Consider the following 26,107-nt stretch of genomic DNA (forward strand, 5'->3'; position numbering starts at 1 on the left):
CCTTCTAACTAGGAGAAATAAAGTTTTGTTATCTGTTGCACATTGAACAGTTGACCTTGTTCTTGAGAATGGTAAGTGTAGCGTTCTGAATATCTGTAATGCTGATAATTAAGCATCATGTTGCTAACTTTTAACATGTGAACTTACATCTTAGGTGCCATTATGGTTGGCAAGGACAGTTCTGTGATGAGTGTGTCCGCTACCCAGGCTGTGCTCATGGGAGCTGTAATGAACCATGGCAGTGTAATTGTGAAACCAACTGGGGTGGCCTGCTCTGTAACAAAGGTACTTAACATTAATGTCCAGGAAAAATAAGTAAAATTGCATGATTAACTGATAACTCATTAACCATTTTTTTCCTACTAGTGTGCAACTACCTGAGTATTTCTGTGCCTAATTCTTTTGTGGCAGGGAGTGCCTAAATATCATAAGTTTAAGGCAAAGGGCTTGGAATAGTCCTGACTCTAACTCATGCCATTCTGTTGCTTGTCCCTTCCCTGTTCCGTGGATAGTTAACAGATGACAGGCTAGCTAATAGAATATGGGGATGATGTGGGTGAATGATGTTCAAGCGAGAAAGGCAACTGTATGTCTCACTAGATATTAAAATGGTGTGATTTGTGTTCCCTGTTGATTGATGCTTTTCTCTGTTCAGATCTGAATTACTGTGGAAATCACCATCCCTGCCTGAACGGTGGAACCTGTATGAATACTGAACCAGATGAATATCGCTGTGCTTGCCCAGATGGCTACTCTGGAAAGAACTGCGAAATTGGTACTTACAGATATTGCATGCATCTTCAGAAATCTGAAACTGTTTTAGGCATGGCTATGTTCTAGTTAGCCAGGTGGCATTTTAATATGTTCATCATTGCTTTTTTTGCTTTGTTGAGGATCTGTTTTCCCCTTTCCAAAAGCTAGCTTGGTTTCTGAGAGGGGAAGTGTGTAAAGTGATGGCATGCAACTTCTCCTTTCAACTTGATTGTCACTTTGTGTGATAGCGGGGATATGCCAACTCCATTTCTCCTATGTAGTGCCTTGGGCTGGCTATTCAGAAACCACTGATGACAACAAAAATGCTGCAAAAGTGTCTCTTGGATTTAGATAAGACTGATATTTCATCTCTTTGATTTCTTTACTTCCTTAATCCAAACATGCAGTTGGGCCATAGTCTCATGGAAACGGGTTACAGGTGCACCTTTCCCTGTTACATTTCTACCTGCTACCAATTTTCTTGTCCTCTGGCTTGCCTGCAGACATGCATCTTATACAAGCTGGGGACTAAGGAAGGTAGTAGCGATGGACACTTCAGTTTGACTGTGGTGTAGGGTTTTGGCCCAATTTTTAGCTGCTTGAAGGTGTTGACTATCCTTTTTGATTGACTGAAACTTGATTTTGAAATCATGTTCTAATATGGAACTTTTAATACAATTGGATTAACAATGCAAGTGTTAACTACTGCAGAAATGTGCTCAAGTCTTCTTACAGTCACTTTGGTCTAAAGAAAAAGTTTCACTTCCCTGTTCCCATTGGCAAAATGGAAGAAAGTATTTAAACAATATTTCTGATGAAGTATGCCTTCTTGAGGGGTGTTTAGTAGATGCGTATCTATCCCATCATGAAAAATTGCTTCCTGTCTCAACCGCAGTACAAAGATAGCTTTTCTGTTGTTGTTTATATCTCTGTGTGTATTACAAAAAGACCAAAATTTTCACATACTGGAGACTATTTTTGTACTTTGAGACTGTTGCTGATTATTATGTATCTGGAGATAGAAGGGCTAGTGTGCAATTTCTATTTCTTGCCTATTTTTCTTTGAAGTGAACAAGTTGAACTGAAACTTTTCATACATGTAGTATTCAGTTGGGTGTTCTGCAGTGACTTTCTTCTGCTATGATAGATTGTTAAATCCTTTTTAAAAATGTGATATTTCCAGTCTTCTCACTTTGAATTTTGCAGTTCTGTGATAAGTGTAGATAGAAAGAACTCTTTTTTTTTTTTCTTCCTTTCACTTAACTATTTGCCCTTAAGATCACTAAACTTTTACCAGCAGAAGGTTTTCTTGTTTTATTGGGATGTAGATCTTCTATGAAGTGCTATGTGGTATTAATGATACTATCAAAACTTGAATTTTCTTCAGCTGTTAGAATGTGATGCAAAGTTTTGGCTATAATGGATGAAATCTTGTCTTAGCTTACTCCAAAAGTTATGGAGAAACACCTTGGCTCCTCAGATGAGGAGACAAGAATAAAGGGAGCCATGCGTTTGAAAAGTTCTATACTGATTGTTAGCAGTAGATGGGTATATGAGCTGCTTTAGGTACTAGTACTTAACATCATAGACAATGTAAATTCAGTTTGCAAACTAGATAATGTCCCTGACAGAAAGATTCCAAAGTATAAATGGTAGCAACAGTTAGAAAGCCTTACCTATTGAAGGGAATTGGTTTATTCTTTCCAAAAGCTTGGCTTCTGAGAGGGAAGATGTCAAATGTGATGGCATACAACTTGTCTCTCCTCAGCTTGTTTGTTGCTTAGTGCAGTTTCTGCAAGTGTTACGGCCCTACGTGGAGTGACAGCAAGCAGTACTGCCTATAATTGCCAGTAGCTCTATTCTTTGCTATCTCCAAGGAACGGTATTAGAGTGAAGCTAAACAGACCTTTGATACCTAAACTACTACTACTGTTCAGACATCTGAAAAGCATATCTGTTGTATCTCACTAAAGGAAAAAAAACGCGTTGGAACATTCTAGAGGTAGAATTGTGTGGCTGGAAGCAGTAGGTTAATGGAGAACTTCTCTAGCTTCTGGGATATTGAGATAGAGTAACCTGTCTACCTTTAGGCTTTCTAGTCAGTAGGTATGAAGGATGACGCACCTTCAGTAGAATAGTGCTTCAGTCTCTTACTGGGAATCTTACTCTCTGTAGCTGGGAGAGGGAGGCTCCAAACTTCTGTACAGGCACGTCTCCACTGATTGTGCTATTGGTCACTTTTAGTGAGAATGCAATTTCTAACTGCAGTTCTCCCTAATTAATACTGGAAGAGTATTTAGCAAGAATTTATTTCCCTCTTTCTTCCCAGCGGAGCATGCTTGTGTATCTAATCCCTGTGCTAACGGTGGAATTTGCCATGAAATTTCATCAGGCTTCAAGTGTCACTGCCCATCGGGGTGGAGTGGACCAACATGTGCTATTGGTGGGTATGCATTTACTGATGACTGACCCATTGGTTGTTACAGCTTGCTGGATACTGTCATGCTCTGTGGGTATGAAATTTGGTGGCCTTTTATCTTACCTGTCTTTTAACAGCTATGTCTTTGGAGACTCTGAAAACATTTATATTTAAACGCGAACATAAAAGGTTCTCCCCTTAAAGTAGTAGAAGAGCGAAATGCTTAAGCATCTGGTTTGGAAGACGGGGAAGTAATTGAAATGTATTGTGAACCTATGTAATTGGTTTGCATGTTGCCTGTCATTTGGAATATAATTTTTTTTAATCCACTTCTCATTAGCAACTACCCTCAAAAAATAACCATCACCAAAACTGGCTAAACTTGTGTCCTGATCTAGGAAGATGACTTTCAGTGAATGTGTTTGTGGCTGGCAGATTAACTGAACTTCTTTGCTGTTTGCAGATAGAAAATTTCAGAGTTCCTTTCTCCTCTATCTCAAAGATGTGAGAAAAGCCTAAGCAAAAATTAAGTTAGATATGTTAGCCTGTTCCTAAGCTTATTTGTTTGTACACTCTCCTCCTTCACTTTAAAAAACCAAACCAAAAACAAACAAAAGAGATTAAGCCAAGTTTTAAACCATGTAATACAAGGCTTACTTTGACTTTCTAGATATTGATGAATGTGCATCTAACCCTTGTGCTCAAGGAGGGACCTGTATTGATGGTGTTAATGCATTTGAGTGTATATGTCCACAACAGTGGATTGGAGCAACATGTCAACTTGGTAAGTAATTACCTTCTAAAGTTTTGAAGACCACTGGACATTATTCCTACATAATAAATAACTCTGTGTAAGTGTTTCTGACATGATTTTTTTTGAAGAAAACTTTGGAGATGTGTGTTGCTATGGGTATCTTAGCTCTTCTTTACTAGATCTTAAAGCCAGAGGTTTCAAGCAAACCTGTAGCTATTTAAGCCCCAACTTAAGCTTACTTATAATAATTCTTTTAGAATGCCCAATAACTTCTCCATTTCAAAATACAGCGTTGGTGATGGTAGCTCTTTCTTTGTGGTGGCAGAACAGTGACTATGAGCTTATGGAGGCAAGGAAGGAATTCGCCCTGACTAACATATTCCCTTTTTGAGTTTTGGCAAAGGGAAAAATAACATGCATGTGCTATTGTACATAAATGTGTGTTAAAAACTTGTGATATGTAAATGATTTCAGTACCCTACCAATGTATAATACGAACTTCTGATGCTTGGATTGCATGGGTACTTTTGCTTGGTGCTGTTTCTGGGTTTGTTCTTTATTCTCTTCTTTCTTTTATCTTCTTTCACAGATGCTAATGAGTGTGAGGGGAAACCCTGTGTTAATGCTTACTCTTGCAAAAATCTCATTGGTGGATATTACTGTGACTGCATTCCAGGATGGACAGGAGTAAATTGTCATATCAGTTAGTATTTCTTTAGTATGTATGTTGACCATAGGATGCTTTATTCTTTAACAAAGGTTTTTATGGTGAATGATAGTACAAATACAAGAAAAAATATATGTTGTTGGGATTTTTCTAACTCCCAGCAATGTAATGGAAAACACTGTTCGAAATTTTATTTAGAGATGTAATTGATATTAAAATGAGCGTAGGTAAAAACTTGCATATCTCTAATAAATCTCTACTCATCTATGGTTCTGAATGATATTATATACTGATTCAATTTAAAATACTTTTAAGCTAAAATGTTAGCTATTTATTACAGTGTGATAGAAGTATGTAATATGGAATATGCAATTTTCTATTGTGTATTTTTTTTAAGTAAGAAACTTTTAAGACCTCAAGCATCCTTGCTTTCCATTGAAACTTCTAGGAAAAAACCTTCTGAAAATTCTCCATTTTTATGCTAAACCTGTACTTTACAGCTTAGTCTTCTAGAATAAATTCTAATGCCTTGCATATTTATCTATAGATATTAATGACTGTCATGGACAATGTCAACATGGAGGAACTTGTAAGGTAACTCTTGTCTATTACATGCCTTATTGACAATGAATTTTGTTCTGGCTAGCTATGAATTTTATAGTTTGGAATTGCAGGTTGGTTAAATGAGGTTAAAAGTGCAGACTTTTGCACCATTTCATGAAGTAACCTTATGTGGTGCTACTGCTGTTCACAAATCCAGAACATAGAAATAACTTGAATTCTTGTGTGCAAGTTTTATTGATAATTTTTCCCACTTTTGCTTTACTCTCTGCAGGATGAGGTGAATGGTTACCATTGCTTATGCCCTCATGGTTTCATGGGAAAAAACTGTGAGATGGAAACAAATGAGTGTGAAAGCAATCCGTGCCAGAATGGAGGCCGTTGCAAAGACCTGGTGAATGGATTCACTTGCCTCTGCTCACAGGGCTTCTCGGGAGTCTTCTGCGAGGTGAGGGCAGTGGTGACATTGCCGCAATACTTCTAATGGATGGAATTCTTGAAAGAAACATGTGTCTGGGTTTAAATGGGAGTAACCCAAGGCTGAAGCATTACTAACGTAGCTGTTACTTGATACTCTGAATAAGCAAATTTGTTGTGCAGTGCTGTCACAGTTAGCTGTAACATTTGAGTTTGCAGCCTGATAAACTGCAAGTTGTTGCATGTAACAGCTCTTGCATGTTTTAAGGCTGCAAATTTTCCTTAAGCATGAAACATTTTCCTTTGCAGTTTTCAGAACATATATTGTTACATTAGAATATTTTAGGTCTTCATCCTAATTACTATGAAGTACATAGTTGAATTACGTTTCATGTAATCCTCCTGCTGTTGGCAAGAGTATCCATGTAATTAAAGGAAAGCAGATGCCCAAGTACTGACTCTCAGACCTTTGTTTGAGATAAGTTTAGGAACATGTAGTTCAAGTGCTTAAATAAGGATTTAGATCTGAAATAATGAAAGTGCTAGTGATAATTCATAAAGTACTTTGTGATAACGAAGATCATCGTCCTGCTAGGTAGGACATTGGACTTTCCAACGTAAAATTATACTGCCCTAAGTATGTACTTTCTGGCTTTCACAAGTAGCCAACTTGATGTGTTATAGTTAGCAAGACAGCATCAACTGGAGGCATTGCTTAGAAGTGTGTTTGGTTTGCTCCAGAATTTTTTGTGGAGGACATTTGAGTGATCTCTCTTAAATGCTGAAGTAATTTTATTCTGTGTTATTTGCACTGCTAACAAAACAATGCCCTCGTTTTATGCAAAATTAAAAAAGATTGCAGTTACTGACCGGTTTTATTAAACTGGCACAGCACTTAATAGCTTATGTACCATTTCTACCTAAGGATCATAGCTCAAGTGCTCTGCTCTTCACTGATTCGTACCATACTGTGTAATTAAAGTTTTAGCAAATGTATTTGAATAATAGGGGAGAGTTGGCTGCTTGCCTTGTGTGTTGCAGGAAATATCTACCATTGATTCCAGATGCTAAAGTACCATCTACTGAACTTGCATTGGGAAGGGGAAATTTACACTAATGGAAGGAAACAAATGGAGACACCTGATAGAGGAGATCTGAGAATCTTTCTCAGACCTTAGTTTTGGGGGGTTTTTTTAAGTTTGCTTTGAATGTTCCATATGAGAGCATGAAATATCTTGCTGAAAATCTCTTTATAGAAGCTGGAATTGTATGTAGCCCTCTAAATTAAATACTTTATTTGTGAGAGATGCGAGGAGGGAAAAATTCATTTGAGGGGAGGGAGAAAAGCAATCTGTAAGAATAATAATTTGAGGGAAAGATACTGTGATGTAACAATATCCATTTGGAGGCCAGTTTAGGGAATCGGTGAATGTTGTGTGTCAGTCTAAGATGTAGAAGAAGCTTTGCTTCAGCAGTTCACGTGTGTTAAGGGTTATACTGTGAAAGCTAGGTTTCAGTTTTGTTTTTTGAATCAGATGGTAAGTGTTCAAAAATATACTTAGTATTTCTCTGTGTAAATTGGCATAGTGATGGTATTTATAAGAATAAGGCCCTGAGCAGCTTGGTCTGACTAAACCTACTTTATGCAGGAGGTGGGGAGTAGCTGACCTCTAGAGGTTCCTTCCAAGCTATGTGGCTCTGTAATAAATTCTGTGCATTAATTGAGATGGGAAGAGAAATTGCTTTAGAGGATAGGATTTTGTTAAGGTTCTCTGTATTTTGTCGTGCAGACACAAAGTTGACAAGTGCTCTGGTATTTAAGTTGCGCTATAGCACTTAGTATGTGGGTGTGAAGGACAGAGAAGTGAATTATAATACTCCAGGATAGTTTCAGTAACATACCTCTTAATGGCTTCTTCTCTGTTAACTAAGTTATTGCAAATGTGTTTATTCAGCCTCCTTCAAAGGAATAACTTTCTAGCAGTGTCAGAAATGCTTTGTATTAAGATTGACTAAAGTTTCTTCCTATATTGCAGGATGGAATGCAATACATGATTAATAAATCTTAAAACTTGAGATTCCTTGTATATTAGCTTCATCTGTGTCCTTTGCAACACAGATAATGCTTACTCCTGGGAAATGAAGCAGCTGCTGCTAACTGTGGTCTCCCTTACAGATGGATATTGATTTCTGTGAACCTAACCCTTGCCAGAATGGGGCTAAGTGCTATGATCTAGGAGGAGATTATTACTGTGCCTGCCCTGATGACTATGATGGAAAGAATTGTTCTCATCTCAAGGACCACTGCAAGAACAGTTCTTGTAAAGGTACCTTCTGTTGTCCAGAAACTCGTTTTAATATATTGGTGATATTAGAAAAGAAAAAATAGTATTTCTGGGAATAGTGTAATACAGGAACATTTTTATTGTACTTGCTTTGACTTTGTGAAATAGTGAGGCGGTGAGAAGAAATGCTTGTAACAGTCCTTACTTATAAAGAGATAAAACCGTAACTTCTAGTTAATATAACTTTTAAATTGTGATTCGTCATAATTTTGATAAATTTTGAAAACTAGGAACTGATTAGCGATGCAGATTATTAGTCTGATGATATACTTCTCATTTGTAGTAATAGACAGCTGTACAATAGAAGTCTTCAGTAATGCTACACAAGAAGGAATCCGTTTCATTTCATCTAACGTTTGTGGGCCTCATGGACGATGTATTAGTCAGCCAGGAGGGAATTTTACTTGTGCCTGTGAAAGAGGTTTTACTGGAATATACTGTCATGAAAGTAAGTAGGAGTTTCTTCTAAATGATTTTATTACTCTAAAACTTTCTTAAATTTTTTTGTCATGAAGCTTTACAACGTGAAGTAAAACATTAAGATTTTAATGAAGTTGCATAGAGCTTTGTTTCAGGTGTACTGCTTGAAATCCAGTTTTGTCTGTTAACAGTTGTCTTGGTAGTGGTTCACACTTCCTTGGTGAGGGAAAACTGGATTTAGTCCAACTTCAGTGTGAATGTGTCTGTACCCACTACCTTGATATACAGTCGTACAAGAAGCCATGGATTTCACCAACATGGGAATGATAAAGGGACAGACACTTTGACAGCACAGCTTAGGAGCATGTGTATTGTTGTTCCAGGGTGTTGGTGTTTTAACACCTGGATATTTTTGCCAGGTAAACTTAATGCTCTGGTTCACCTTGCTACATGAGAGAGAATACATCTAGAAACCTTACCAGGCTTGTAAACAGATGTTTGAGCTGGTCTTATGTATGTACAACTGTATAACTCTGTACTGCTCTTCCTAGAGACACAAGTGGAGATCACTCCTCTAGGTAGGTGAAGATTAACCTTGAGCAATAATTGTTGATTTCTTGTCATAGATATCAATGATTGTCTTGGGAAACCTTGCAAGAATGGTGGAACATGCATCGATGAAGTTGATTCATTTAGATGTTTCTGCTCAAGTGGCTGGGAAGGAGAATTGTGTGACACAAGTGAGTACTGCTAAGTGTTTCAGGTTCAAATATTACAGCTGTGTTCTAACAGTTGGTGGTGATTGGTACATGGTTAATAATAATAGAGTAGCTTTTCTGTTCCAGTGGTGTTTGCAAAAGTATTTTCACAAAGATTTTTGGGGTGGCAGCTCTAAAAGGCTCAATTTCTTTAATAGGGCCATAATCTGATTTTTGTTATACTACAGGATGTATCTCAGGAGGAGGGAATGTATTTTTCTACCGAGGAGAGGCAAAAGTGAATATACCCTTTTTAGGGGGCCTACTCATTGTATTACTTCTGCTGTAAGTGTATGTACTTAGTACATACTGTACGTAAAAGTTTGTCCTCTTTTCATACACGTTTCCAAATTTGAAAAGCTTTTTAGCTTTAAGCCAGTGCGGGCTGTAATGTGCTTCCACCTTAATGAAAGCATTTATAAATCTAATATCTATTTCTTTAGTAAGAAGAGAACTACTGAAGCCTGAATTTTTACTCAGTGAGTATCAGGAGTCTTGTATTCTTGGTTCAGTGGGAGTGACCTTTACTCTTGCTGCCCTGGCTTGAGATGTGTTGGGCCTTAATTGGCAAAAGAGTGTACTAGGCCAGCTTATGGTTAACTTACCTCAGAGGAAAGTGTGGTTGGTTCTTTTTCAACTCTGAATGAAGCCCCTTCTACAGGGCAGCGAGGACTTGCTGAGACTTATTACAAGCCATAGACCAATTGAGATGTGAAATAAAGACTTGAAAGCTTTTAGCAGATATTGCTATCAAAAAAGCATTTTGTGTGGTGAAGATGAAGTTCAGTCTGGAATAATTGTGTTCTACTTATTAAAATGTTTGTCTCAAGTGAAAAAAATCTCTCTAGAATTCATATTGTATGTACATGTATGTACGTAATGTTTAATATGTGTATACACACATTCATGTTGTATGTATATATAGTTAATCCATCTAATGGCTTTAACCCTCTGTATTTTGAGTCAAAGCAGGAAAAGAAGCCCTAGGTGTCGCACGTGGATGTACTGGTTTGGGGGTCCTTTTCAGGACATTATGGTCTCTAAAGTTTTCTCTGAAATTCAGAACACAGCTGTTTGCTGGAAAAATTAAACTACTTTGGTGCTCTACTTAGAAGCCATACTGAATGATAATTTTCCTCTTAGGCTGTCAATCTTTCATAATTCATGTTTTTCTCTGTTAAATCAGAGGGGCTTTTTCCTTGCTTGTAGAAAGATAACATAACAATTAGGAACTCTTGTCTTCCCGAATAGTGCACAATTTATTTCCCTTACAAAGATGTGTTTTATACTTTCTCATGGGCTTGGCTAGGCTAGATAACTTAATTTGAATTTTTTTTCTAGATTTCAATGACTGTTCTCCTAACCCATGTCACAACGGTGGCCGATGCATTGATTTGGTAAATGACTTCTATTGTGAGTGTAAGAATGACTGGAAAGGCAAAACTTGCCATTCACGTAAGTGTTCTTTACTTTGATCATTAGTTTACCCAAAGATTTGTTTTCTTCTCATGAGACTAGAGTTCCTGAAATTTAAAATAAAACAATTGAAGTGAAATAATAGGCATATTTTCACTACCTCTTTCAGCTTCCCAGGAACAAAATGGAATGTTTAAAAATTGTATTTTTTCATGCAGTGAAAGTGTTGTAAAAGATGCCCTTAGATTCTACTCTTCTGGTTGCTTACTGTACTACAGCAAGTGGAACTAACTTCTAGTACTGCTGCATGTAAATATGAAGTCACTTTAAAAGTAATTTTGTGACTGATAAGTACCTGGTCTTTAACATTCATTCAAAACCAGTGGAAATTAAAACTGTTTTATTGTGATCTATAGGTGAATACCAGTGTGATGCAAATACTTGTAGCAATGGTGGAACATGCTATGATGATGGAGATACGTTCCGCTGTTCGTGTCCTCCAGAATGGATAGGAAGTACTTGCAACACTGGTAAGCTTTTTAAATTGTCCATGGATAAAGTCAGAGGAAGTAGAGAAGCATTTAAGCAATACTTAACTGATTAGTGAGTTGACATGCCGTTTTTTCTATCTGGCTAGTGCAAAGCTGTTCTGGTTGGCTGCTGACTGAATTTTGGAGTAATTTTTTCTGCTCCCTTGACATGATGCTGATTTTTAGGAAGCTGTTCTCAGGCTGCTTTACATGGTCTTTACATAGCTTCTCCTAAGCAGATTTGGAACACTTGGACTTGTGTCTTAATTTCTTTGTTAGTCTTCAGAGATGCTGTGTAAAGGTTTTCTTGAGAATTCAGTCTCCCACTTGACTCAAGTTATAGTGTGACTGAGCTTGTGATCAAGAGGCGTGTGAGCACACATACTCATACTGAAATGAAGTGGTTCTTCCTAGGGGAGTTGCAGGGTTACTACCTGCCGTAGGGAATTGCTGTTGATCTTTTAGGGAATTGAATGTAGTCTCCCTGGCACATTTTTCTGAATGTGAAACTTCCATTAGGACCAGGAAGTTGGATAAAGAGAGTTTAATGTAGTTTTTTTGAGTATTTAGAGACAATTGCAGCATTTTATTAAAATCTGAACTTTAAATACTAGTATTTTATTATGAAATACACCTCGTGACCTGGGTAACTCACTGCTGAAGCAGGAATTTGGCAGTATATGAAGGATGCTTACACAGTTGGGAAAAATTAGATAATTCTTTTAATAAAACTTCATGGTTCAATCAAGCAACTGAATTGGGGTGATGGTGAAGGTAGGTGAGAGATTACCATACAATGTGGCTATTTCTGGAGTCTTTTGACCTCCTTGTAAGTCTTGCACTTTTGACTTAAATGCTATTCAGGATTGTGATATTGATACATCCAAATGATGGATGGTTTTTGTTATCTGTGCTGAATAGAGACCTTTTCTGTTTTCAAAGCTAAAAACAGCAGTTGTATTCCAAACCCCTGCATGAATGGTGGAACATGCGTTGGCAGTGGAGATTCCTTTTCTTGCATCTGCAAAGAAGGATGGGAAGGACGTACATGCACACAGAGTAAGGCTTTTATTCTTTTTTCCCCTGCATTCTCCATGGATGTTAGGAGTGTCTGGCACAGTGCTGTTAACTGAAACAAAGCAAGTTTAGAGTTCATCTGCCAAAATATATGAATCATTCAGGGTGGGAGGTAGGCAGACATGATGCTAAAGTAATGAATGAAAAACTTGTCATGCTTCTTTTTGTATCTAGTCTCTGCCAAAATAAGACTTTCAGCCTTCTGTAGAAATATAATTCTTGGGAACATGTGCAGAGTGATAGGAAATCTTTACAGAAATACTAATTTTAATAATGGAAAGTATGTTGCAAGGCAGACAGTAGTGTATAATCCATCATTTTCTCAGAGGATAGCAGTAAACTACTTTGACACACCAATACAATGGATTGGTTAGGTGGAATAAAGACTGCAATTTTGGTTTTTTTTTCTTTCCCTCTAGTGTGTAACATAGAGGAAGAAAAATTTCTAAATTTGAGCTTTTACTCTGCATTTGCTATATTATTGTTGTATTGATGTGTGCCCTAATTAGCTGTTTTAAAGCTGGCCACGCTCCTATAAGTTGTAACAAAAAATTTGGATCCCTTTATAATGGGAGGAATTTGTGTAAGAAATTTAGTTGCTAGTTGCATGCATGTGAATGAAGTGTGAAAGTAATACTAATCCTTTAGAAAGCTTTTGGAGCCTAGCTGAATTATCTACTGAATTAATGAATTATCTACTGATGCAACCAATACCCTGATTTGTTTATGTTAGTGTCATGCTATGTACCAGTCTGTGTTGCTGATATATCAAACTACAACAAAGTTTTAAGATTTTGCACTTGGTATTCTATTCATAAAATTTAAGGTATTTCATTGGTCTGTTTGGTCTAATCGAATTTTCTCTGTGAGTGTGGAAGAAAATGTTCAATTCTGCATTATTTTTCTTTGCTTTCTTTATCAAATATAGTGTTTCTTGAACTATAATAATATACATTAGAAAATAAATATGCCACTAGTTACACTAGTCTGTTTGTTTGTTTGTTTTTTATAGATACCAATGACTGCAACCCTCATCCTTGGTAAGTACGTGAATTCAAGTTCTGTACCTGTTGTGAAAATAAAAGTAAGCAGAGCAAAATGGATTTCCATTCCAGATTAGAACTAATTCTACCCTAAAGTAATTGAAAACAGCCTCTGTACAAATCTTAAAACAATTTTTGCCATGCCTTATCTATTCCTTGACAGCAACAAAGACCACAAAACAATCCTGTTCACATATGAACAGATAAAAGTATTTCTAGTGTAGTCTTTGTGGCTAGAACTGACTAGTAAATTACTGTGATATGAGATTTGATAACATTTCAAGCATCTACAGTTGAGTTTTGCAGTAAAAATGATAAATCAAAACCTGTTAGTTTACAATAAATATTTTTAGATAATGTAAAAAATACATAATATTTGGTGTATAAATGTGTTTTTAAAAGAAAATCAAGTTTTCTGGAAGATACAATGGAAGCAATTAGAGGCTGATACTTATGACTGAAGGGGGAAACTACTGATACGTGGATGAAGCAAACCAGCTATCTTATCTTTTAGTTGTCCATTCTGAAGCAACGATCTGTACTTTATGTATTTAAAAAGAAGCCACAAAACTACACCCTGTAAAAGTTAGGGCTTTCTCAGTATTTCTTTACCTTAAAGGTAAAGATGATCCTTGAGGTCCCTTCCAACCTGCTAATCAATGATCTATGTATTTAGTTTATGGTGCTGTTTTATCTCCTTGAGTTCTGTTGATATGCTTCCCCTTGATGCAGGCATGCACTTCTGTAGATTGTTAACAGGTGACTTCCCAAGTAATTGTTTATCTAATATTATGCTTTCTCTTTTGGTGGGAATAGATTGTCCTCCTAAACAGCAGCAGAAGATTTAATTAAGAAAGCTTTAGAAACCAGCTAAACAATCTAAGATGGCTTATTAGACTCATAATAGAGACCTTTTAATTTTGCATTGCTGAATAGAGAAAAAGTACTATGAATAGAAACAAGAGAAATTTATGTGAGACCTGTGGTTTTACTCATCTTGAGACTAATGAATCTACCCTGACAATGCTTAGTGTAATGATAGGTTAATTATTTTTTACAGTTACAACGGAGGCATCTGTGTTGATGGCGTGAATTGGTTTAGATGTGAATGTGCACCTGGATTTGCTGGTCCTGACTGCAGAATTAGTAAGTACCTATACGGGTAAACACCTGAAAGATTGTACTGTTCTGACACACAAATCAAAGAACACTCTGTAACCTTTTTTGTATTAGGTTAATCAAATTCCAAATAATGATGCTAAAGCCACCTATCAGTCAGCCAGATACTGATACTTTGTAAATAATGGAAACTTACGTTATTTTCCTCATTTAGTAAAATGGAACTGAAGTGAGTTGGCTTAAATTATCTTCAAAGACTTGGTTGCTCCATTTCATCACATTTCTGAAGATTCTGGAGTGCTGGTTTCATAGAATTTTGTTAAGTTTTAAGTACACTTCTTGATAAGCAGCTTGTCGTTAAAGATGACTTATATCACTAGGTGTTTGATTTAATGTTGGAAACTGAAACCCACTGAGGCATGGCAGATGAAAACAAAAACATCAAGGGTTTAGTGCTGGCATACGAATAGAGAAGTATGATAAAGGCCTTTCAAAGCTATAAACCAAACCTATTACAGTGTAATTATCCTGAAGGATAGAAAGTGAAAAGAAGGGGCAACAAAAGACCCTAAAACTGCATTGAAGTGTTGCAAAAGAGTTGGTTTTCTGTTTTATTTTGTTTTTAATGGAATATTACAATTTTCACTTGTATGTGACAGTTACCTTATTTTTATTTCACTTTATTCCAACCTCTTTGGAAGACCAGACTTCAAGTCTTTGGTAGCCCCCAAGGTGGTTGGACTTGATTCTTCCACTCCATCAGTACAGTGGTGTGCTCTTAAGTTGAGATTTCATCCCCATTCTGACAGAGAGTAAGTGAGCCAACACCTCTAGTCAGAGGGTCACTGGCATTTGTGATGGCATCAGCTTAGTGATCCCTGGATGTAGAACCAGGGCTGGCAGATAATTACGAATCTAGATCTCGACACGTTGTGAGGGACATTGAATTCTCCATTTTCAGACAAGAAATGCAGAGAGGACTATTTGTAGTCAATACTGTGTGTTCGTAATGGCAATGCAGACTCTTTCAGGTTTTTCTTGTTTAGACTGGTATAGACAAGAGCTCTGACAAAAATGCCTTTTATGGCTGATAACAGAAACAGAGTTAACAGTCACCTTTTTCAGCATACAGATGCTAGAGAATCTTAAACCAACGTAGCTCAAAGAAAGGAGGATAGATGCTCCTGTATTTGCATTAAATTTCATCTTAATGCACTTCTGAAGGAAGGTAGAATAAAACAAAAAACCTTTCTACATTCATTTGGTATTTTCCATTGCTTACATGAGTAACTGTCTCACTACTATCACTTATCACATTTGCTTTCTAAGTCCAGTTGTCTAAACACAGAAGATGGGCTGATACTGTGCATCAGTCAAGAACGGGTGTTTTTCTGAGGGAGTGGAGTGTGCATTCATTTTCAGTGGACGGAAGCATTTTGAAAGATACTTTGAGAGTATGGTTGTGGTTGAAAATGAAGCAGTTGGTGCCTGTGGCTCACAGCTTCACAGCCTGGTTTCTGTTGCCTTTTTTGGTAGACTTGCATACAATAGTATTGGTCACTTACCCAGGATAACAAATAACATTGCTGTACATCTGGATAGACTATGCTTCCCAGCCTTTTTCAATAGATTTCTATGGCTAAGCTTCTGAATCTTTGAAGGTTGCTTTTCCAAGAGATTTTTCTGCTAAGTGTGTATGTATTAATCTAGTATACTCAAGGTTATTGAGAAATGTAACATCAAATGTCTGTTACAAACTAAAGTATTGTTCTTCCTTATGGTGAATTGTATTGCAATAAGTCACTTTTTTTTTTTTTTGAGCACTGTTGAGCCAATTCATTGTTCAGCTCTTGCACTGTGATAACTTCCTGAAAGCATGTGCTTTTCTAGAAAGTGTAAATGTCTGAGATTAGTGCCAGAACGGGATGTGGGACTTCAGGTCTGTAGCTGAATGTGGAGAAGGCATTAGCACCTTCAGCTGTCTGACACCTCTGTGAGATGAGTCAGCGTATGACTGCTGCTTTGGGATCAGCAGAACTTCAATTAGGGTGCAATTATGAGAAATCTGTTGGAGCTTACTACTGAAATGGTAAAACTATCCCAATAGGAGATTTATTCTGAAGCCAACTGTCCTTTGCTTGCTCAAGAAAGCAGGTATTTGTCAGACTACATCTCAGTAAATGTAAAATTACAATGTTCTCTGTCCTTGCCATTGAATTTTACCAATTTTCTATCTAGATATTGATGAATGCCAGTCTTCTCCTTGTGGATATGGTGCCACGTGTATAGATGAAATAAATGGATACCGATGCACATGTCCCCCTGGAAGAATTGGTCCTAGGTGCCAAGAAGGTATTCCTATTTCTGCTATCCACCTTTACCTCATATACAGTAGGGTACAAATGGAGTCAGTATAGAATTTATATGCATTAGTCTGATATATAAGAAGCAGTATTTTTTTTTTTTTCAATTTAAATTTGTTTAGCTTCAGTAAGGTCAAGAGTTCAAGTGTGGTGTTTGTGTCTTTTTTTTTTTCCCCTTAGTGATTGGAATTGGAAAACCTTGCTGGCTCAAAGGAATCACCTTTCCCCATGGCAGCAGGTGGGATCAAGAATGCAACAACTGCCACTGTCTGGATGGCCGTATTGACTGCACCAAGGTAAACATTTTGACCTATTTTCTTGACTCTTTTCGGCTGAAACGAACCCACTGTTCTTCGTGCACAAGTTAATCTTTGGTTATTTCCATCTAGACTCTTGCATAGGTCTCCCTGAAACTACCTTTGTTTAATAAAAAAAGAGGTGTCTAGTGACTTCCTGTAAAAATACTTAGGGGGATTGTCTTCGTAATCATAAGCTACTGTCATGCTCTCTACCTCCTAGAACAAGCTCTCTAGGAGCAGGCAGGCACTTTTTCCAGAAAAGAAAATATGAACTGGAACAGAATAATGATCCTAGAAAGGCTAAATAAATCATTCTGCCAACACTTTGCAAACACAGTTTTAGAGCTCCGAATTTTGTGAAACATTAGTTCCAAGATAAAGGATGTGTAGGATTATGACTTTTCTTCAGTGTGTAATAATCACCTTGGATTGTCCTTCAGTAGGCGTATGAATTGACAAATTGCAACCTTTGTAGATTTATTATGGACTGTATCCTGGTGGTGTGACTTAAAAGAAATAAGATTAATCTAAATGCAGATTGAGCCTGTCAGTCTTTCACATGTAATGGAACAAATATGCTTTCTTGCTGGCAGTTGTGCTTTAAGAAATCCTTAAGTTCCTAAACTAATAGCTGTACAGCATTATATAGAATCGTAAAGGCTACATCATGAAGTGGAACTGTGTTTGGAAGGTTGCTGTACCTCTGCCTTGGGGGTACCAGCGTACAGTTTTCTTTTGGGACAGTTGCTGAAGTGACAGTGCTTATCACCAATGTGCATTGGCTTTTAACATCTTCAGCATTGTGTGGCAAGGATCTCAATATAAATACTGAAGAGAAACACCACCTTGTGGAGGTGTTTCTGGATTATAGATAACTAGTTTTAAAATAAGTGCTTGAAATTCTTTATAATTCAGTTATGTGGGACAAATCCATAAGCCTCTAAGGAGATATGCTCAGTCAGTGGTGCCTCCAGTAGTGTTTGCACAGTTTTTACTCTTTTGTTTCGTACAAAATATCCTCATTTTGTGGAAGAGCAACTCCATCTACTACTAGGACCATGGCAGTATCGAAATGTGTATTTTTTTTTCAGTCAGTAGTAGATTATTACCATCTTATGTGAATTGCTTATTTTGATTTGATGTGTATAAGAACAATTAACTGTAAGAGGACTTTGTTCTTTTTAATTTCTAGGTGTGGTGTGGGAAAAAACCTTGTCTGTTACATAAACACTGGGATAATTCAAATAATCAGTGTCCCATGGGTCAAGAATGCCAGGAGAAGTATATGAAATGTTTTCAGCCACCGTGCACGGACTGGGGAGAATGCAGTGCCTTTGAACCTCTGCCTGCCAATATCAAGTGTCTGCCTAATTCTGGATACTTGGACAATGACTGTGCTAGAATTACTTTAATTTTTAACGGAGACAAAGTCCCCCAGGTGAGAACAGAATTATTAGTGAAGTATGGCAATATATGTAGGGATATATTCCACGTCAAAACGTGGAAGGTGAATGTTTCTAATATAATTCCTTGCTGTCATAAAGTTGCAAAATTTGTTATTAGACTCCTTTGTTGCTATTACTTGTGCTTTGTCTAAAGGGTGAGGCAAAATTAGGGTGTTTACTGAATATGTTTGGGTTTTTTTAAATATCAAAGAACTAATTTCTTACATTTGAAGATGGGCTCAGACTGTACTAGGATAGTCATGGGCTCAGACTGTACTAGGATATCATACTAGGATAGTTTCTCACCCTTCATTCCAAAACTCTGTTCTTCACCTTTTTGTGCTTTCTTGCTGCCATCTTGGCGTCTTCAGTAACTGTAAAACCTTTGAAGATATTTATGTACTATTTCTTTTACTTAAACTAAAGTCATACAATCTTGCTTGCTTTTAACAGGGCACTACAACTGAAAATATTTGTTCTGAAATCCGGTATTTACCAGCTACTAGGACTGTTTCTAGGGACAGAACTCTCATAATACTATGTGATCTGTCTTACTCCACAGAAAATGCAGTGGAAGTTGCTATTGTAAGTATGAGACTTGTATTAATATATTGTATAGGAAAATGTTTTCTTACTGGTTTGAGCTGGGGAAGAGGTTGTTTAAGCTTGTTTCATTTTGGTGCAGGTACTGCGATCTGTGGCTTAGTCTGACTGCAAAGCAATTTTGTGAGCTTGCAATTTCCTAGAATGCTAGATAGCTGAAACTGCGGGCTCAGTTAATGATGCAAGGCTACCACAAACTCCTGATAGATTAATCTAGAGAGTAATTCAGCCCAAATTAATGAACAGGTGCCTACCTATTCTGTAAGAAATCTTGGGCTATCGACCTTCTCAGCAAGGAGATATGGTTGCACATGGCTGGACTGGATCTTGTGAAGAAGTTTCTGCTTTGCATTTAGAGTATGGCTGCTTCAGGATGCTCATTAAATGCCTACATGCTAAGTGGGAAGTGGAAGTAGGTGCAGGTTGAGTAGATGAAAGTAGCTCTTGCCCTGCTGACCTAAAAACTTGCTTTAGAGGCATTGACAGCCCAGTCACTCAGTGCTTGTGTATTGCTTAGTTTCCAAGAAAGTGTTAATTTTCATAGGTAAGTGTTTATCTAGGCAGAAGCTGATCTATCTCTAGCAGTACTGTAGAGGACACACTGAGCCATGATGCAGGTAGCAAATTGTATGGTATAAATAGAGTGCAGGCTGTTATTAGTCCAAGTTTCTATCTAGGTAATTCACCTATCTTGAAGTGCTCCAAATTATACTAAGTTTAGCTCAGCAGTGTAAGTAACATGGAAGTCAGGAGCCTTTTATTTGAGATATGCTAGAATAGGAGGTAGGCGTGTTACCTGCCAAGTCTGACATTGCATCTGCAGTTTAGATAGAGCCAGCTATGTTATTGCTACAGTAAAACTTTAGGGTACTGGTTGGCAGGGAAATTCAACCTAGTTAACTCAATTAAGATGTAGCTGGATTTAAAAAGTAGACCTCCATGGTTAGATAATTGTAATAACTTTGGTTTTCACCTTCACTCTCATTAGTCCTTTGTCCCACATCGAGATGAACAAGATAATAGTCTCATACAGAATGCTGCTAATATAATAGTAAATGCAATCACTAAGCGGCAGAACAGCACTGTTATGTTGGCAGTAACTGAAGTCAAAGTAGAGACCATCGTTGTTGGGAATTCATCATCAGGTAAGGTTCCCAGTGTGTGCATACTGTGTGTGTGTGCGTAAGCATTTTCTGTTCCCCATCAGTCTTTGTTTATTTTGAGGGAAATGATGGAACGGGTTGTTTCTTAGTTGTTATTACTAACTGAAAAGAAAGTGTCTTTACCATCAAGACTCTGCTTGTCTGCTAGTTTAAACTTAACCTCATCCTTAGGATAAAATTCCTGCCTACACCTGCCGCTCTTCTGGCTCTGACTTCCAACCCTGGTCTTCAGCCTAAGCATACCTTTCACAAGATTAGGAGTTCTCAGGCTGTTCAAATCCTTTCCAGTTCTCCTACATATTAACCCAACTTCAGCCCTTGATGCTGCTGCACTGTAGAAACTGAGACTGTGAGGTCATGAAAATATGGGATGGAGAAAGACACAGCATGATACCAAATCTCTTCTGAAGTGCTTATGTATTGTTTACCTTAACAAGGGTTAAAAATATCTTCCAAAAATTTCTTCCAATACTTGACCATGTTAATGTAAAACTTTGCTCTTTCTTTCAACGTGTTTCTCATTAATTCACAGGAGGCTTAAAATATAATGTTCATTTCTCTTAATGAGGATTGATGTGATTGGAGAAACTTTTGTCTCTGAATATTGGCTCTCCAGCAGTTATGTCAAAACATGCTTGTGTTCCTGCATGAGAGAGGCAGGAGACAGTCTTGTGGAAGACCCCTGATAGGCTCCAGTTCAACTGGATTTTCCCAGAGTAGAAATCTTACAATGGTGGAACACTCTCCCAACGTTTTTCCTAGACCTCTCCAACATAATCTTCTGGAAGATCTTCCACTCACAGTCCAAACAATTAGAAAACTGCCTGGTTCCACTTCCCTTGCATTTCCCTTCTAGGAAATGCCTTTCTCTGCTAAAGCCTTGGCAAATATACTATATCCTCAGCTCCCCTAAAGGAGTGTACGAGCTTTGTTCTTGAACAGAAACTGTGTAGATGATAAAGAATTGAGCTGAAATTCTGACATGTCTCAGCCTCTCTCTTTTTTTTTTTTTCCTGGTTGTGTGTTTAAATGCTAGGGCAAAAGGAGTGGGGATTGCTTTGCCTCCCACCTCTACAACGTTCATAGATTCTCTGAAGAAAGTAGATAGACTTTGACTTCTCTTGCAGCTAGTGGTTTTCAGACTCCTTGTTTTAATACGGATGCTCAGTATGGGTAACAAGCCCCTAGTTCTCTAAGTGTTGCTATGAAGTAAGCTGCAACCTGGACTCCCATGTTCTTTGCTTTGGTTTGTTTTATTGTTGCCCCTTAATTGCGTGAGATAGGTGGGAACCTATCACAAAATGGGATATAAAGCTCTTTGTCTGTGTTGAGAATCTCGTTTCTGTGGGATGCTTAAGTGTCTAGATGGAGGTCATCTTTTAGACACTTTGTTAATTTCCTTTAGCTTTAAGAAAAAATATTCTGAATTTGAAATCTGAATGCAGAAAGTTCTTTGTGCAAAAACCTTTCATTAAGTAAACTTGATCCACAGTTATAGGACAAAATAATGGATGTAATAGCAATAAGAAAGCAAGCTTTTTGTTCTAATCTTGGAGAAGCTGATATGAGGAGCTCCTTTTTCCTTGAAGTGTTTCCTCCTCAATCATGTTTTAGTCTTAGATTGCTTATGAAAAATGAGGAGAGAATAGCAGTTACTCCTGAGAGTACAATCCTTCCCACAACTGCTAAAACACAATTTTTAGATCCCTTAAGGCCACCCATATTTGGAGTTTATTCATCCCCCTTTGCCAGAAGGAACTGTTTGAGAACGTGTCAGATTCCACATAATATGTTCAGAAGACTTTTTAATGTTAGAATGAATGATCCTGGTGTTGAAGCAGTCAGTTGTTTTTGTACAGCTGTTTGCAGGTTATTTTGTAAGCAGTTGTCTTAAAACTGCAGAGGGAAATTTATGTTTAGATCAGAGGTTAGAGCGTGAGATTGGCAGCATTTGTCTGCAGAGCTTTTAAGCAATCCTGCTGTCTCTACACAAAGCAAAGCACCTCGTGTCCTATTGCTTCTTACCGTGTGTGAATTCTTGCTCACTGCAGAGGGCTTGGACTAGATGACCTATAAAGGTCCCGTCCAACCCAATGCATTTTATGATTCTTAGAGAAATATTGTTGTTCTATTCTAGCAGTAAAGCCCTTAAGGGGAAGGGCGAGGGGGAAAGTCCAGGTGTACATAAATTTTCAGGAATGGCATCCTAGAGAAATAATCTAGGTCTGTGTGGCTGAGAGAGCTCTAATGGGGCTTGTGATTGGGAATGTGGGGAAAAGCAATTGCTTCAACTCCTGTTTTTTATTTGTTGAGCAGTGCAGACTCTTAACTCTAGTAACATCATTTTGCTGTTTTGCTCAAAAGTAAAACTTGAAGCATGGTGATTGATTTAGTTACATAGCTCTCACCTCATATATTTGTTTTCTGGGACAATCGATACATAAATATCTGTGGACCTGATGGTAAAGGACTCTTCTGTTAGTAAACACAGGCAGTAATTTCTGTTGTAAGTGCTAGTAATTTCTAGAACAACTTACATTCATAGTACTCTTTATAGCCTGCCTCCTGCAATGGTGAACTTCTTTACTGAAGTTTTGCGAGCCAACTTAGTTTGGGTGCTTGAGAAAGGTGCTACCTAATGAGTTTGTTGGAAGGGAAAGGACATCTCAAATGTGACATTCGCTCTCTCATCATTAAGCAGGAAAAACTCTAAGTTAATTTTAAACTAGTAAAGAGCATTCCTAGAGGGACTAGGGCATTCAGACAGTTACAATTGTGCTGTAATGACATCTTATTTACTTTCTCTAAAAATCTTTCTAGGACTAACCTGTAGTTATATATGGATACTTCTTTTGCAGATGTCCAGTTCTATATATCTAGTTCTGTTAACTCAAGACTTTGTTTTTTCTTCCACTTACCCTCTAGATTATTTGGTTCCAATTCTTTGTGCGGTATTTAGCATTGTGTGGCTGACTTGTATAATCATCTGCGTGTGGTGGACTCGGAAGAGAAGAAAAGAGAGAGAGAGAAGTCGTCCTCCCAGAGAAGAGGGTGCCAATAACCAGTGGGCGCCTTTAAATCCCATAAGAAATCCTATAGACAGATCGTACAGTAACAAAGACATTCGTTATGAATGCAAAAACTTCATATCTCCTCAAAAAAGAACTTGTGATGCAGTAGAGGAGTATGTAGAGTATGAGGAAGAGGAGGATGAAGAGGAGGAAAGAGATGAGGAAATGGACAAATTCCTCTCTCACAAACTTGCAAAGCCTTTGCCAACAAAGGCATCCGATACATCAGAGAGCAGTCCAGTAAAGAAATCCCATCAAATAGGCAAAATGGACAACAGATCTGTAAAAAATGTGAATGCATCAAACTTTGAAGGCAGTAGAGACTAACCTGTATTTGGAACGTAGGCAGACTGCGCCTGCGCTTACTGGGGAGGGGAAAAATTGGCATCTCCACTTTGCATCAAGGACTAAAAATATCTGGAGTCAAATGTTCATAGTTTCTTTATTTTGCGTAAAAAAAATAAATAAATAAAAATAATAAATAAAATTTATTTTGTTTCTTTAGCCTTGTATAAATTATTCAATGACTGTCAGATGAAAAAAATGAGTAATCTTTGATAGTTGCTATTTTTGTAAAGTTTACTTATAATACACTCGCTGTGTGGCAGAGGAGAGGTTGTATTTTCAATATGTGTAAAGTTTATTACAAAAGACTGTACACTGTTTACAGAATGTATTTCTTTTTATTACTTGCTCTAATTTAATGGTGGCTTTAAAACCTCCTGGTTGAGGAAATAGTGTGAACTTTAAACTGCTTTCTTGACTTTGAATCTCTATTAATGGCAGCTCACTGCACTTGTTACGTTAGTAGCTTCTGTAAGATTTTCTCCAAATTTGCCTTACACACTTTGTAATAGGAACAAAAAAATTATAGAGATCTTTCAACTGTGGTTTAAAAGTGGCCTTTTTATTTCTGTTTAATTACTTTAGAATTGCAGTATTGAAGCATGTGACAAGTGCCTTGAGATTAAACTTTTTCTATAGCAACTGTCAAAGACTGCCATATCAATATAGTAAAATTGTGAGAACTCTAGGTTCCCCAACTGACACAATTTATTTTCTAATAGTGAAAGTGCTTTTTTTTTTGTAAATATGTATATATTAAATGAATCACTCTGTATATTTGATTTAATAACTTAAATATTTTGATTTTTTTTTGTTTTTTGGTTTTTTTTTTTACATGTCATTCCTTTTAATTTATGTCGCAGAAAAGGAGGTTTTATGGCAGTTTATAAGACTTTTTTTTGGTATTATGTCCAGATTAGAAAATGATGTTAATACAATCAATGTTAGGAATCTGTTGGTCATTTGTATTTACATAGGAACATAACCACTTACGTGTAAATAGATCCAGAAATGTTTGTTTATCCCCATGTTCAGCCCATCTCAAGAACACTAACGGGTACATGTACTGTACAGTACCAACATAGCAAGGCATTGTTTTGTTTTTTTTTCTTTTGTGAATATGTTAATTACATGTGGTATTACTTTTTTGCGTTTAAATACAGGCCTAATGAAGGGAACAATATTTTCCTCAATCTTGTTTCTGTTGTGCTTTATTCATCTTTTGCTCTAAAGAAAAAAGGCTGGCAAGCTCAGAAGATGGGAGTACCTCATTAGAAATGGTTCTTTGTAATGGAAGGCTTGTGCATTTGTGTGTTTTTTCTTTTTTTTTTAAAAGGCTTTATTATTGCTGTTAACTGGGCAAACTATAAGTTTATTTTAATTACTGAAAAAGCGTAACACTACATACAGCTAGTTACCCTACCAGTGAGAGGAGCAGATGTTTGAGAGTGTAAACTCTGGCCCATGAACAATGTAAACATGAATGTTTTGAAACTAGTTATTTTATACAGGAACGCAGGATTTGCTTTGCAGGATCTTCTGTTTTAGTACATTTTTTTTGACATGTTCTTAAAAAATAAAAAAAAAACTTTCAGAAAAGAAACTATTTATTAAAGCATTTTATAATGATGTTTGTTGTAACTTTTTTACTTGTGCTAAATATTCAAAACTTATTTTGATAACCTGGTTAGGAGTTAGTTTAGAAAAGGGTACTATCCTTCTCATGTTCCCCAGTATAATCCTGAGTATTTAAACCAAAAACACTTTTTTTCTGCTACTCTTGTAACTTTTTGTACTGTAATGCTGCTGTCTTCCATAATCTAATAAAATGATTCCCTCATTGTGTGTAAGACACTTCAGATTGTGTTTGCTTTCCCAGTGCTCGGAGTTCTGGTGCTGTGAGGCTGGCTGAAGGAGGAGTGGAAGTCCTGATTTTGTATCTGGTCCTTCCTGCAGCCCAAGTTCACAGCCTGGCTCGAGTGCTGATGCTTCCTCAGCCAGCTTGGCAGCGTTGTCCTCTGCCGGCCGCTGTGCCACCAGCGGTGTGCATAGGAGGTGGTGGTATTTTCCCACGCGCAGCCTAGAGCCACGGGCACCTTCCGCACCTCAGCTGGGACTCTCTGCAGAGTACAAAGGCTGGTTTTAGCTCACAGTTTACTGACCGTGCGTACAATGTCTTTTCTGACGCAGCTCTTCTCCCAGCTGTCGAGCAGAGGCTTCTCTAAGCAGCCTTGTCTTGCTTCCTTGGTGATAAGAGAGGGCTGTTGAGCATGCAGGAGCTCTCAAGGTATTTGGCAAAATAGAGTTAGATTAAGTAGTACAGGTCTTCTCTATTCTGCAGCCGTTCGGACCTTTTACTTATGGTCTGATTTCAGTTTAGTATCTCTCTTCCTGTTTATTGTGGTGACTTGAATGGCTTTTGCATAGAACATTCTTTGCAGTAAAAAGTGAACTCTTATGTAGATAATATGGAATGTGAAAGTTGCATTTTTCCTAGTAGCTATCAGCCTCTGAAGCAGAATTCTAGATCCTAGCAGAT

At 37.4% G+C, this 26,107-nt stretch overlaps 1 protein-coding gene across 1 annotated transcript in view; it reads left to right on the forward strand.

The window, feature by feature from the left end:
• The window catches only part of JAG2 (jagged 2), a gene marked incomplete at its 5' end in the record, with an annotated part of 42,426 nt that extends 18,317 nt beyond the window's left edge, over positions 1-24,109 (forward strand). The window contains 21 exons of the mRNA XM_009864450.1: positions 155-285; positions 656-775; positions 3,083-3,196; positions 3,843-3,956; positions 4,516-4,629; positions 5,141-5,187; positions 5,429-5,602; positions 7,748-7,898; positions 8,200-8,364; positions 8,963-9,076; positions 10,436-10,549; positions 10,927-11,040; positions 11,983-12,099; positions 13,130-13,157; positions 14,221-14,306; positions 16,518-16,631; positions 16,823-16,938; positions 18,134-18,379; positions 18,840-18,971; positions 19,978-20,134; positions 23,078-24,109. Coding sequence (XP_009862752.1) covers positions 155-285; positions 656-775; positions 3,083-3,196; positions 3,843-3,956; positions 4,516-4,629; positions 5,141-5,187; positions 5,429-5,602; positions 7,748-7,898; positions 8,200-8,364; positions 8,963-9,076; positions 10,436-10,549; positions 10,927-11,040; positions 11,983-12,099; positions 13,130-13,157; positions 14,221-14,306; positions 16,518-16,631; positions 16,823-16,938; positions 18,134-18,379; positions 18,840-18,971; positions 19,978-20,134; positions 23,078-23,550 — 2,941 coding nt within the window. The remainder of the gene's footprint in view (positions 1-154; positions 286-655; positions 776-3,082; positions 3,197-3,842; positions 3,957-4,515; positions 4,630-5,140; positions 5,188-5,428; positions 5,603-7,747; positions 7,899-8,199; positions 8,365-8,962; positions 9,077-10,435; positions 10,550-10,926; positions 11,041-11,982; positions 12,100-13,129; positions 13,158-14,220; positions 14,307-16,517; positions 16,632-16,822; positions 16,939-18,133; positions 18,380-18,839; positions 18,972-19,977; positions 20,135-23,077) is intronic.
• Between the last annotated feature and the right edge of the window lie 1,998 nt (positions 24,110-26,107).

This window comes from Apaloderma vittatum, unplaced genomic scaffold, assembly GCF_000703405.1.
Source record: "Apaloderma vittatum isolate BGI_N311 unplaced genomic scaffold, ASM70340v1 scaffold5002, whole genome shotgun sequence".
Taxonomy (NCBI): Eukaryota; Metazoa; Chordata; class Aves; order Trogoniformes; family Trogonidae; genus Apaloderma; species Apaloderma vittatum.